The sequence below is a fragment of the Galeopterus variegatus genome, unplaced genomic scaffold, assembly GCF_000696425.1.
Source record: "Galeopterus variegatus unplaced genomic scaffold, G_variegatus-3.0.2 Scaffold173, whole genome shotgun sequence".
Taxonomy (NCBI): Eukaryota; Metazoa; Chordata; class Mammalia; order Dermoptera; family Cynocephalidae; genus Galeopterus; species Galeopterus variegatus.
This window is the reverse complement of record NW_007726284.1, coordinates 166,250-181,041: the sequence shown is the minus strand read 5'-3', so window position 1 is coordinate 181,041 and position 14,792 is coordinate 166,250. Positions and strand designations below refer to the sequence as shown.

The window sequence follows — 14,792 nt, the reverse complement described above, 5'->3', positions numbered from 1 at the left end:
CGGAAAAAAAAAAAAAAAAAAAAAAAAAAAAAAAAAAGAAATTATTCTAAAAATAAAAAATACCTCGAATGTCACTAATGAATGGTAGAATAATTTAAATAGCCCACATATAGTGATGAATCAGACCCTTGTTTGTTGTAGGAATACAGACATAAGACATGTAAACAACTATCAAATAAGTTAGGAAGAGGTTAGTGACATGAGACAAGGAGAGCAGAGGTTCTCCTTCACAGTATTTATTGATCACACCTCAAATGCACTGAGCCGGGGATGAGAGGGGAGGTTAAGAGCCTCATTCCCATAGGTAGGGAGTTCATAGGAGGAGAAATTAAAATTCCAGAGAGGAGCACGGCTGACGAGGTAAACATTTTGGAGGATGGGAGGATGTGAATCCTGTGAGAGCCATGTCCCCAGCACAGAGCGTGCACTTCACAGGCAACCCCAAATCCTTGTGGAATATGAATGGCGTGAGAACGAGGGAGCTCTTGTCCTTTCGAGTGGCCTGAGCGCACAAGTTTGGGAAAGCCTAGTCATTGGCATATCTTTGATTAGTGATGGCACCTTATTTACCAATAAATAAGGACAATAGAATAAGAGATACGTTCTTTTTGAAGAAATGACCTGTGTATTGCAGTTTGTCTACATCCATTAAGCAGATGAGATTTGTTCATTTAGGGCTGGGAGCCCCTTGATATCCCAACAGGAAAAACAAAAATACCATTGTGTGTATAGACTTTCCTCTTCAGAGACAAAATTAACTCTATTGCATGGACATTCAAACTTGATGTAATGGCCAGCCGTCTGGATGGTTTTTTTCCCAACTGTCTCTTCCCCTGACCTCTGATAAGTTCTGCAAGGTCTCTCTGCAAATCTAACTTTTTTTCTTTCCTGCTGTTAAAAGGTAGATAGATGTTCAGTCCCTCCATGAAATGAGATTTGGTTCCCATATAATGGCATTTTTCCATAATAACTGCTGATATCATCAAAGTAAAGGGAACTGCTTTTCCTACCTACCCATAAAAGAATTTAGCTTTTTATATTTCTACGTCTCCCCAAAAGTCTAATCTCTCCCCACTGTTAAGTGTGACTGACTCCAGGGTATTGAAATCTATACTCTAATTGGAAATTCATTGAACTTCAGTGAATGAACTTTTTAGCTGTCTTATATAAAATGGCTTTTTATATTTCTACGTCTCCCCAAAAGTCTAATCTCTCCCCACTGTTAAGTGTGACTGAATCCAGGGTATTGAAATCTATACTCTAATTGGAAATTCATTGAACTTCAGTGAATGAACTTTTTAGCTGTCTTATATAAAATGAGAGAGGATCTGTTCCTCATTTCAATCTCCTATACAATTGCTCCTGAACAGTAGTTCAGAGTTATAAAGATAGATCATGGAGCAATCTGGCTTTCCAACAGAGTATATGTTTTGAACTTATTTCTGAGAGGCCCCATTCAAAAATGTAAATCTTGAGACCTTTCAGGAATATTTAATCAGCTTTCCAACTGAGGATCTATTAATGCTAATAACATCTGAATTTGGAATTGCTTAAATTTACCTTTTTATTTTTTCTCCACTTTTCTCTCATTTTGCGGTAAAGTAGAACAATCAGATTAGTGTAATTTCCCTGAAAGTCATTTTTATGATTTGGTTTGTGTTAGTGAGAATGAAACATTAATCCACTCAGGATCGCTTAGTAATTATGTTAGCAATATCACTTCTTCCATCATTTCTTAGGTTTCATTTCTCATTTCTGTCTTCTTATAGAGTTCATGAGTGGGTTTCCAAATAATAGGTGAAGGCACAAAACCAGTTTCATAGCCATTCATAGTTTCCTGGAGTGTATATACAGACCTGTCCTCAGGGATACATAATGAACATAAACCCCCCAAGACTATCTGATAATCTGATAGTACTAGGAAGAAAGAGATGGTTACATCAGGACTTGTGAAATAATTATACTCTTTGTTTTTCTGATTATCGTACATTCACATAAACTTTACCTTCTAACATACACACCTTCTACTAAGATTAGCCTTGGGTGGTAGGTTGGTGGTGGCAGAAGGAGAATGAAATTGTTATTTTTGCAATGACTTTCTCAGGGTTACAGAAGATCTTAGTTTAAGCTTGGAACTAGGTCCCATTTTTGGTCCCTTATGTCCATTATGGGCAATAATGCTGCCTTTGTACTCTATTTTTCCTTGATCTCCCAAAATGCAAATATACTTCCAAAAGTTTGTGAAAAATAGAATTAAAAGATAGTATGAATCTTTCCATGAACTTTTTGAAGCACCCAAATTGCTAATGACTATAGGACAATCTCAGGCATTTCTCTTCAGAGAAACTGATGGCACCTTCTTGACCAGAAGCTTCATTGTCTGTCCTGTCCTGATCCTATTTAGTTTGGAGAGAATATTTGGATGGGTCATTTTAATAGTGTTCCAGTGAAGGCAGGCTCAATTTTAGTTCAAACTATATTTCTAGAAATTTAAGAAAGACGGAAATAAATTCTCTCCAATTTTTTATGAAAAGGGAAAATAAATCTGGGTGAGCCCGATCTGAGTTTTGTTTATTCAGAGGCATCTCTGGAGTGCTTACTTCCTGCCAGGCCCTGTATTAGGACCTGAAGGTCCTAATACAAAAGACACAGAAGATACTCTCCCCCCTCAAAGGGCTCACAGTCTAATAGGAGAAAAAGGCAAAATTACAATTCAGTATGCTAAATCCTAGGCTATAGGGGCATATAGTGTACCTGGGCAGTACTGAGAAAAGGAAAAAGGAGTTTTCCCCAGAGATGGGAGCAACAGAAGACTTTTGATAGAGGTGACAACAAAGCTGAGTCCTAAAGGATGGTTAGTAGGTGACCAAGCAAAGAGTAGGACGGACAGACATTTTAGGAAGAATGAGTAGTATCAGGGGAGGGGATGAACCAGGTCCAGGAAGGTGCATGTAGTTCCCTTAGGTGAAGGGGTAGGGCCAGAATCGGAAGGCGAGATAAAAGATGAACCTGGAGAAAAGAACAGAGGCTATTTCGAGGTCATTTGCAGTGCAAAAGAGTTTGTACTGTGCCCTGAATGCTCTGTGGGTCTCTTACAAGATTTCTGATAGGGCAGTGAGCTCTAAGTACATTGGATTTATCTCAGTTTCTCTAATACCCTTGTTCTTTCCTACCTCAGGGCCTTTGTACATGTTAATCCCTCTGCCAGTAGAGCTCTCCCCTTTTTCTTCCTGGCCAGCTCCTTAATATCTTTCCAAAGTCAGCTCTTAAGAGAGACCTTCCCTGACCACCCTTTCTAAAGCTTTTACTATTTGTTTCTTTCATATCATTATACGATTTATAATTTTTTAAATAATTTTTTTATTATACATGTTTTCAGCTGTCTCTGCTTCTAAACTGTAAACTCCCTGAAGTAGGTAGAAACTGTATCTTGAGCCCCTAGCGCAATGCTTGGCACATGATAGGTGCTCAATAAACGTTTTTTTTTTTTTTTGTCTTTTTCCGTGTCCGGCAACGGATCGCAACCCTCAGTGTCGCCCCCGTACCGGACCAGGACCGGCAACGGGATCGCAACCCTCGGCGCTGCTCCCGCGCCTTGCTCAGCCAGTGAGCGGGAACCGGTCTGTATGTGGGATCCGAACCCTCGGCAGGAGCGCCGCTGCGCTCTCAAGTGGCACACTGTAGCAGTGCGCCACCGGGCCAGCCCAATAAACGTTTGTTGAATAAATGAATGAATCATCTGGTCTGCTGGTTAGTGAGACAGCTCTGGCTGCAGAGTGGAGAGTGGATTGGAGAGGAAGCCAAGACTGATGATAGGGAACACAGGAGGCTTTCCCATCATGCTGTTGAGAAGTGGGAAGATCCTGAGCCATGGTCATAGTGGGGAGGTGGAAGCATACATAGATTCAAGAAATAGTAAGGAAACCGAGTCAATTCGGATTAGTTGGATGTGGGTGATTACAAAAGATAGGAGTCAGCGATGTCACCAAAACACAGAAAATTAGATGAATGGTGTATGGTTCATTGAAATAGGGAATTCAAAAGAGTAAGAACAGGCTTTTGGGGGAGAAGAAAATGAGTTCAGCTTTGGACATGATGGGTCTGAGGTTACCTGTGGGTTACCTGGATGGAATATCCAACAGATATTTAAGTTTATAGGTTTGGAATGCAGGAGAGAGATCTTGGCAAAAGATAAAGATTCGAGAGTGATTGGCCTATGGATTTATTCATATATTCATTTAACACATATTCACTTACTAACTGCTTTGTCTCAGGCATTAAGGATACAGTGGTGAGCAGAGCAAGCATTATTCTAGTTTTCACAGATATCACAATCTAGACTGGTACCTGATATCATGGAAGTAGACACAATAATTTAAGAAATACACACACACACACACATATGCACATATAAATATGTATACAAGGACAGATGAGCACAGTCCCTGGAGAATAGCAACATTTAAGAGGTGGACAAAAGAAAAGGGGCAACCAGGAAAGTGATAGTTTGAATGGATGAATGCAGGCCCCCACCTTCAAGTCCTTGAGCCAGACTCAACTGAATCTTTAAAATATATTGCTTGCTTTTTTGGTGGCAGGATTAAAGTGCATGTGTTTATTTTCACTCCATACAGAAATTCATGTTAGTTTATCCTTAAAATAAGGAATTTGAAAGATTGGAACTGAAACAAGTATCAGCCCGCAAGTCAAGTGATGAGGATAGAGATGAGCAAGAGCAGGAGATCAACCCAGATTTTCCTAGTCAGCTATGAATTTCCTTGTTATTGTTCTATGTGTTTTAAGTCAACCTTAATGTATATTGTGGTTGGATTTCCTTTGTTAAGATCTGTGGGATAAAAGTGACATTAATGGTGCTCCAATAAGAAAGAGATGTTATGGTCTGTTTTGCCAAGACCTCATTAGAGAATGTTTACTTATTTATTAATTTTTTAACTTCTCAGCTTTCTTAATGTAACAGACAGCACCTCAGGTGCTTACCGGATAAAAGCCCACTGAATACCTGGGTGTGGGTTGCTTTGGGAGGTGAAATTTCTTAAGCATGTTTAAAGTAAAATTTTGCCATTTATTTTTAAAAGCAGTTTATGATGATTGCAAATCCTAAAAATTAGAACTGTTTTATCTAAAATACCATATATTGTGTGTTTGATATAAAAGTTAACTTAAAATTTTCTTTTAAATCTCAGTAAAAATTTTTCTTATGCAAAAATCCAATGTAACCAAAAGAAGGAGGATTTATAGGTCCATTTGCAATCCTCCAAAATACGGTATATTTTTGCGTGCGTTTATATGCATGACATTTAATAAATTTATTGATGTATATACTGTGCCATAGGTAAACTTTCTTCCCCTAAGTAGTGTGCAACATCTAACTTTTACCAGTAACAAATTTTACTGACATATTTTTATTTATTCAGATTGGTCTGTTTTCTTATGTTGCATTTCTTGAAGGTATGTTTCTTATTTCAAAGACAATTATTTTGAAATCCCTTCAGCCAACAGCTTCTCTTCTGACCCAAATTTTAAACCAGGTATAGATTAAGCTGACCTTACAGACAGATCTCTCAACTAGAATCTGCCTATGTGAAACTCATAGAATCAAAATTTTAGAGGCAGAAAGGGAAACTACATGTCATAGATTATGTATTCCTTGCCATTTGCAAGTTTTATGTTTCTGAATATCCCATAAAACTAAATGAGTAAATTGGTTATAGATGTAATATCAGATATCTTAAAGGAAACTAATTATATCCAGCAAAAATGAAGCAGACACAAAATTCAGAGATTAAACAATTTTTGAACCATTGATTTATTATCTTTGTTAAAAAAAAATCACAAGAAACTCTTGTTCTCCAAATAAATCTAAGTTTTTCTTTGTGCTCAAAAGAATTTGTTTTTATGTTTCATGGTCTGGGGCTTGCTTTTTCTATTCTAGCTTTTTAAAAATTTACCCTGTGGTACCTCCAGAAATGAAGGGAACATCTCTAAATCTTGTTTGATTTAAATGAATGAATAACTAATCCCAGTCAGATGTTTCTTTAGTGAATAATGTTTAAAAACTATTAGGGAATTTAGCTATCCTGGCTGATTCTTAGGTATGCTGTTTTCATCCCAATTGTTAAGGTCTCAGAGGTCACGCAGGGTAACCATTTATTTTAAATTGTCTTTTGTTTCAGATTTCCGTTGAATTTTTTTTAACCATTTCAAAAATCACCCAGTTGTTGTGTCATAGTTTTCTACAACCTCCAGATGCAAACCAAAGAACTGTCTCCATAACTAAATGACTGTGCACTCCCACATAAACTCTAACTAGAGCGGAGTATGAGATTAGGCATCACATTTTTCAATCATAATGAAACTAGTATTTAGAGTTCTGTTGTCAAATGTCTTCTACTTATGACACTTTGTTTTCTTTTGTTTTTGTTCCCCAGGACATTTGGGCTTCCAGGACAGTTTTGTCACATCAGGTGTTTTTAGTGTGACTGAGCTAGTCAGAGTGTCACAGAGTAAGTATAATTTTGCTTTGATTTGGTGTAGATATCACCTCGCCTTTGTGCTTACTTTCTGCCCAGGCCTCCTAGAGACACATAAAAGGCTTTAAAAATCCCCTTTTCATTCACCCAGTGGAAGAATTTTGCCACACAATTTGACAGCCAAGAATTTAAATCACAAAAAATTAAATAATCATTTTAATACAAGGCATAGGGGAAGGAATGAAATCCTGAGTGTCTCACATATTCCCTGGTTTATAGTGTGAACTTGGTTAAAAAAAACTCTGAGGCTTCCCCGATTTCTAAGAAATTCTGCATTTTAAAAGACTGTTTTTGACCTTTAAACAATGCTAATGCCCTCAGTATGGGTGACACAGTGCAGCATGATCATTACCAGCTTGTCAATAATCACTAACAACAGTGAATGAAGAGTTCCTGTCACTGCCTTGTTCTCTTGATCAAAGGCCCACTCATTGCATTTTTGCTATGACATAGTCCAGAAAGTCCAAGAAGATATAGAATTCTCTCTCTTTCTCTCTCTCTTACTCTCTCACTCATAGACACACAACACACACGCATGCATGCACACACACACAGTTGCCTTCCTTCAAGAACATCTCTTCGTTTTTATTTAAAAGCATACCTACAATGACTGTGATGTTTTAGGTCCCAATAAAAAGAAGGAAAAATAAATACCAAATATTAAAATTTTATTTTTTAACCCTTTTACTAAAAATACCACTTGTAGATAAAACTTACATTGTTAAAATTAGTTTCAAGTGGTATCAAGCCCTTTATGGAATGAGGTAGAATAAAAATAAATGTTTTCATTTCAAGTTTATACTCCCTATTCACTGTGCTATAGGCTTACAAGATGCACAGAGTAAGCCAGTCCATCTCATGACAAGATGTCAGGCCTATCAAGTCAGGTTATCCTGACCTCACAAGCCTGGATTCCGTCTGTTCTTATTTCAGCCATTCATAGGCTGTGACAGTCTTACGAGTCCATAAAGTAGTGTACAGTTTGGGGGCAGGAGAGAGTCTAATGACTATTGAGCATTTACTATCTGCAAAGCACTTTGCAAGGCCTTCATATATATTACATAAATTAAACTTTGTAATAAACTTATCAGATAAGAAATTACCCCCATTTTTACAGTTGAGTTACATTGAGGATCTATTTAAGTCATTTACTCAAAGTCAAACAGTGGGTGAAGTTTCTGTAATACTAGAATCCATACTCTTAGACCGGCCCAAGGGAACTTGAGAAAATCTACAGTGTGAGACTCGACAGGAAAAATAGTGGGAAGGTAACATGAGTGTTAGAATTCTGGGAGTCAGAGACTCCGAGATTGATGCTGAGATGTGTTCCAGTTTAGGAGAGTCAGAACCCTAAGGAATGAGGCATTAGGAGCAGCAAGTTGTGACTTGAAATGGAGAAGTGGCTGCCATATAACTGAAGAGTGGCTGAGATGTGTTCCAGTTTAGGAGAGTCAGAACCCTAAGGAATGAGGCATTAGGAGCAGCAGGATGTGACTTGAAATGGAGAAGTGGCTGCCATATAACTGAAGAGTGCTTAAAGTACCAACCAGTGAAGTAGAGACTAGACTGCTTTGTTAACCTGGAGGGTATATGCCACACTAGTTATAACACAGCTGATTAGCCAGTTACTTGCCATAGACAACAATGCATGTGTATTTTTTTTTACTTTTTAAAACTTTAAAAATGACAAATATCCTACATTTTCTTGTAATTTTAATAATAATATAATACAGAGAATATATATGAGAGTATACCTGACACAGTAGAATTACAGAGAGATTCATTCATTGAGCCCTGACTGGGATCTAAACACAGACTTAAAAAGTGAAAAGAAAATCCTTTTAACTTTAAGATTGGAGCACTATACCATTTTATTCTACCCTGGCCACTGTCATGCTTATGTTTAGTCTTCACTACCATCAGTGTCCAGAAGGGCCACCCTGCTCAGAACCATCCCCAGTATCTCCTTCTTCCACTTCCTGTATTTCCCTTTAAGGTCTTATATCCCAAAGCTTATCAGTTCCAAGGTTGATTAGACCTGCATTCAGTTAAGATGGCATGGTTACCAAAGAATTCTAAACCTCCCTTCAAGACTGCCAGAGGGTATGGCTGGACCAGGGATTGAATTTGCAGAGGGACCTGGATTTGTTTCCTGTCCCCACTTATGGGTGTTGTGTGCCCAGTGCCTGGCATCATGAATGTCCTTTGACTCCTGAATTCTTTTCGATTCTCCACACTGCTGTGTAATCGCTCTAGGACTCACTCACACATGGCCTTGTGCTGACTGAAACTGTTTGGCAGGAGTGGGACTGGGCTGTGTCAGCTAAATCATGGCTTCAGGCCAAACTGGTCAACTGTAATCCAGAGACCCCTCTTTCCTGCGGATCTTTAATCTAGGTTGTCAGGGCATGTTTCAAAAGATTGCCTTGACTGATGGGATAAGGACCCCCAGCTCAGGGTTCCTCAGCTACACACCTTTCTGGAGGACTTTACACTGAAGCCACGTGATGGAGTTGAAATCCTTACCCATTCCTTATGGTGTTCTGACTGTAATCCAGAGACCCCTCTTTCCTGCGGATCTTTAATCTAGGTTGTCAGGGCATGTTTCACAAGATTGCCTTGACTGATGGGATAAGGACCCCCAGCTCAGGGTTCCTCTGCTACACACCTTTCTGGAGGACTTTACACTGAAGCCACGTGATGGAGTTGAAATCCTTACCCATTCCTTATGGTGTTCTGGTCCTCTTCCTCATGTCCCCATGTGGGAAGAGCTGAGCATCCATTTAGACTGGCAGTGGACACCTTTTGCAGATGTATGGTGTTGGAGTGCATTCTGTATTCTTGAAATAGAAATAGGTTAACTGGCACTTAAGTTGATTAAACACATGATATTAGCCCTGTTATGAGTATGATAGAATACTAATATGAGAAATTATAGTAGCTAGCAATTATCAAACATAACCCATATGCCAAGCATTATGCTAGGCACTTTGTAAACGTTATCTCACTCAATCATCCTGTGGTTGGTGTTAGAGTCCCTTTTTACAGATGGAGGAGACTGATGCTCAAAGAGGTTAGTTAAGCAACTTGCTCTCTTTACTTTGCTGTATTCAGCTAGCTGACTGCAGACATTTTTGTCATGACTGCTCCTGTAACTGCATTATAGAACTAAGTAAAATCCAAGGAGTATGTGCTTTTATTGAATAATCAGTTCTGGTTGAGTTGATAAACTTTTAGCTTCTTAATTTGTACATTTTAAAAAAAGGTTAAAACTATTTTTATGTAAGCCAAAACATGTAAAGCACTTAATTAAATTTTGTTTTCCTGGATTTGTTCTTAGGTATGATTTTGATTTTAATTATAGGCTTTTTTTTAGAGCACTTTTTTAGATTTATAGGTTTTTTAGGTTAACAGAAAGTAGAGAAATCTCTTATACCCCCTCCCCCCACAAACCATTTCCTCTATTATTACCATCTTTTGCTAGGTGTAGTGCATTTCTTACAAGTGATGAGCCAATATTGACACATAATTATTAACTAAAGACCATAGTTTACATTAGGGTTCATTCTTGGTGGTGCACATTTATGGGTTTTGACAAATGTGTAATGACATGTATCTACTATTACAGTATCATACAGGATAGTTTCACTGCCCTAAAAATCCCCTGGCCTCCTCCTGTGCATTCGCTCTGCCAACGCCCTCACCCCCCTAATCTTTTTAATACTCTCTCCATAGTTTTGCTTTTACTTGTATGTTTTTAACGGCCTCCGTGTCTTAGAATTTCTTCTACTGCGTTGCAGATTTCTTCTTAACCACCTTTTATGTATATCAACCCCATCCAGTCCCTGCCAATCACATCTAATTATGACCATGTATATGGCCTGGAAATTTCACAGTAATCAGTAATGATGGCCTTAGCTTGAACATTTTCTCTCTTTCTGAATCTTTTTTAGTACTCAATTTTAAAATTTGCTAATATAAATATTTACTTTGCCCAGGTTTTCCAATTAGTTTCTCTTTTTAGTTTTCCTCCTTTTAAATTTAATAAAGGAGGGAGGTGCTATTTCAGTATTTCCTCATAAGGATGCACTGAGATAACTATGTGCTAAGTTTGTTATTTAGAATAGTGTTATTACTGAGGTGACAATGGCAGAGAAACTCAGGAGAAAGTTGTCGGCTTAGCCTCACAAGTTCAGGGGTGAGGGATCAGGCAACAAGATTGCTAGACAATAAATTACGCTGATCAGATACAGGGAGCTGGTGGAACTAGGGACTCCTGCTGGCAGACTGAAGTCGTGGTCTCACATGAAAACCCCTCTCACCTTTGCCTCCCACCCACCATCCTGTAATTTTTTGCATTATCATCTGAAGTCCATGAAAGGCAAGAAAGGAGAGTCCTTTTTCTGCAGCCAAGAAAGTACTATAGCATAAAAACAAATCTGTATTTGTTCTCTTGCTACCTTTCCCCCCATGTGGTAGGACCATCTGAAAGTAGTTCTAGTTATTTATTACCTTGTTCCCAGGAAGGGGAAAAATTACAGACCACTAGACACTGTGCCAAAGAGAAAGAGAGAAGTATTCTCTGCTTTGGGGGAGAGGGTTTATAAGTGCTAACAATGTGGTTTAGAGTCACTAAAGTTGTTTTAGCATAATACTGTGAGGAAAGAGACAGGAACCATCTGCTGAAATGGCTCTTCCACGATGCTGCATTTTCAAACAAAGCCTTCTAGAGGCATTTTCGGATTGGTCTCCTTCCCTTGAAGTTGCTGCAGAGAGAGCCCACTCTGCTAGCTGCTAAATGACGCTGCTTAGCACCCGCTCGTTTATTTTGCACCAGTGTTTTCCTCAAAGTATGTGCTCTGAGGCTGTCAAATATCACTCCTGGTATGAACCCAGAAAGTTCTCCCAAAGAATCCACTACTTCTGCCCATTTCCTTCTAAAGTGCTGACTCTGTTTTACTTGAAGTTGGTGGAGTGACTCTGAAACCTTAAATACTTCACTGGGAAAGAGGAAAACCGCAAATACACACAGGCCATTGTGACTCTGGCCTGGTGGGTTCTAATTTTCAGCAGTGGTTTGTACACTCAAGCTGGCTGCAAGGGTTAAGTAAACTTCGCGGCTAAGGATGACTTCATGGCCCTGGAATTTTGAAAAGCCAGGATTCTCAGTACACTGTGGCCAGCCTTCGAGTCTTTGGGTGTGAAAACCACTCTCAGTTACCCAGACTGATTTTTGGTTCTTGTTGCACTGCTGCAGAATCTATTAAAATCCAGCAGCTGAATTGTCCTGGCTCTGCCACAAAGCTCGGCTGCTGGGTCGACTACAGGATTCCCGAGTTGTTTGTCAATGGAGAGTGGGAGTGAATGGAACCAGACATCTGCCTCAGCCTGGCATGAGGTGGCACCCTAGTGGCTGTTTCCTGCCTTAGAATGTGCACTCTTTCTATATTCTCACACCGAGATCATCATTAGAATCCAACTTGCAGTTCAGTTTTAACTTTCTTTCAGTCTCTAGGTCTTTGGTGTATCTTCGAATGCCTATATTCATACACTTAGATTTTCAGTCCAGCAATTTAGTGAGAACGATTGGCAATATTCTAACCTGACATGATGGGACTACTAAAACAGAATGAACTCAGCTACAGGCCCAAGAAGAAAATGAAACTCTTTGGTAGGAACAAACCCAAACTTGAAAATACAAAGTGTTTTTGCACAGAAGGACTAATGAGGAAATGGGTATAGGATAAGAAACTCCAGACTTCCAGTCCTTTGGGCTGCTATTTAAATATCATCTATTTCTTATTCTTTCTAGGTAACCCATTGGTTATACTTCCTATATATAATATATAAAATCTATATTCAAGGTGGTGGCATGATATCGTCAAGTCATCCAGGATGTAGAGATGGGCATTAAACTTTGCCCCTTATTAGCTGTATGACTCTGGGCAATATTTAACCCCTCTCATAGGGGTTATTCTCTTCTAGGAGGGGTATTCTCCTCATAGGTTACAATCATTTTTTCAATCAACAAATATTTACTAAGTCCCAGTTGTGTGCTAAACTTAAGTCCTAGTGCTGGAAATAGTAATACCTCTAAGGAGTGTTACAATGATTAAGGAGAGAATGTCAGATATCTGACATATAGTAGATGCTCAGCAGTGATGCTGCTATGATGATTGTTGAACAAACCCCGCTGCCCCTGATTTTTCACTGTTTGCTCAGAGCTGATTTTTGAGCTGATCACTATCAGCAAATTTATTAAAAATATGTGTGTGTATAAATTTTAGGATTCATGTTCTAATAACCAGTTTACTAGAAGAACCATTCTAGTGACCTCTTCAGAGTTAATAAGTCTGATAGAGTAAGAGCGTGCCAATACTCTTCATTCATCTGCTTTAGGAAGCCAGAAGATTCTCAGTCCTCATGTTTACAGGCAAAGTCTTTGTTTCTTCAGTATTCTGGAAATTTCTCTCCCAGGGCATCTAATGGGTGATAAGATATTTTTAAATTCCCAGTCTAACACTGACACATTAACTTTTTAAGTGGCCACCTATACCTGGGTTATTTGTATCAGAGTTCAAAAAAGTAGCACTTGGTTCTGTAGTATTTTAAAATTTTGCTTTCACTTATATTATGAAAATAAATCCTCTGTGAATAACAGTAGCACGCTGGAGGTCATTATTGACAATGTGTTTTTTAGTAAATCTTTATGCACTCGTAAGCCTCAATATTTTTAAAAGCAGATATTCATAACCAGTAGGTATCATTGGGGAAATAAAGGACATTTTTGTGATTTCCAAAAGCCTGAGAGAAATCCTATATTACCCCACAGTAAGGCCACAAATATTGAGATTTTGTGTTATCCTAGCTGGTGGCTCTTGCTGATTAGAAAGGCTGTTGGTGATCTTATAGGCCTCATGATGTCCAGGAGGGGATTGGTGGAGTCTACACTCAGCAAAGCCACACATTAAGTCAAACGGGAACTGCACCAATCCAGTATGTGGTTAATATGAGAACATATTAACACCCAGGATTATTCAGTCGATGGAGGAGGAAAAAATTAAACAGTTCTTGGTGAAAATATTGAAAACTATGATTTTTACAGACAGCTAGATTAGTACATTGTTAGGATGAGACTGTGTTGATATAGTTTGGTTTCCTAATAGCTAATGGTCAGATAGTCCCAGTGCACTCTTGGTTATGGGGCTTATGTTTAGAAGCCTTTCCCTGGTTTATAGATCATTGTGGTGAAAAGACCCCTTAGGCCATCAAATCCATACTCTGTCAGGGAGGACTTAATCCCATGGCTGACATTGTATCAGATACTCATAGAGTACCACATTTGACCTCAACCAAAAGTTAAGATGAGATGATACTCTAAAATGCAGAAAATCAATTTCATTCCCAAAGGCAGAAGCCACTAATGCAGGAGATCAGTCAGCACTGCTAACCCCTCTGTGGATGGCTATGTTAGGCCAAGTGTCAGGGCCTTTCATCCCATGGAATGCTGGCTGGCACTCACAATGCTAACAACCTGTAAGAAGTGAGAAGGTAAAGGATGAAGTAGAAGTTTTGCCATTTAAGTGTTGGTGATAATTATTTTTTTCTTTAAATCTTGTTGAATCACCTCCCTAGTAACTAATGACAAAGGAAAGACAGAGAGCCTAGAAACGTGGCCCTGTTTTGCCCCTGTTCCTCTGGGCAGACATCTAGGAAATATCTACATTCAAACCCCAGCTCCTGTCATTTATTTAGCTGTGCGAACTTGGTCACGTTAACTTCACAGCTGACTTTCTCATTTGTAAATGAGAATAATACAAATACATATTTCGTTGGGATTCTGCAAAGATTAAATGAGATAATTTAGGTAAAACAACTAGTACCTTGCCTGGCACATAATAAATGCTCAGTTAATATTGGTTCTTAGCTATTTTTTCATTAACAAGCTCATATAATTTTAGTTCAATTCAATAAACATTTGTTGTATATATAATGTATGAAGTGTCCTGTGCTGTGCGCTGAGGGGACTATAGAAGTTAGTAGATGTTCCTTCCTCTGTAGAGTATATGTCTATGTTTGAGTTCCAGGACTGAGCTTTCTTCACTCATAATGATTAATCTATCAAAGATAAACCAACTTCCCCGGGGCCGGCCCAGTGGTGCACTGCTACAGTGCGCTGCTTGGGAAGCGCGGCGGCGCTCCCGCCGAGGGTTCGGATCCCACATACAGACCGGCCGCTCA

The 14,792-nt window shown here is 38.9% G+C and overlaps 1 protein-coding gene across 6 annotated transcripts in view; it reads left to right on the top strand.

Annotated features, from left to right (window-relative positions):
- Positions 1 to 14,792, top strand: part of NFIA (nuclear factor I/A) — a 367,279-nt gene that overhangs the window by 236,727 nt on the left and 115,760 nt on the right. For 5 of the 6 annotated variants that reach the window (XM_008563311.1, XM_008563327.1, XM_008563335.1 and 2 more), the window contains one exon: positions 6,450 to 6,524. The exons of the other annotated variant lie outside the window; for it this stretch is intronic. In XM_008563311.1, the coding sequence (XP_008561533.1) occupies positions 6,450 to 6,524 (75 nt within the window). The remainder of the gene's footprint in view (positions 1 to 6,449; positions 6,525 to 14,792) is intronic. 6 annotated transcript variants of the gene reach the window in all.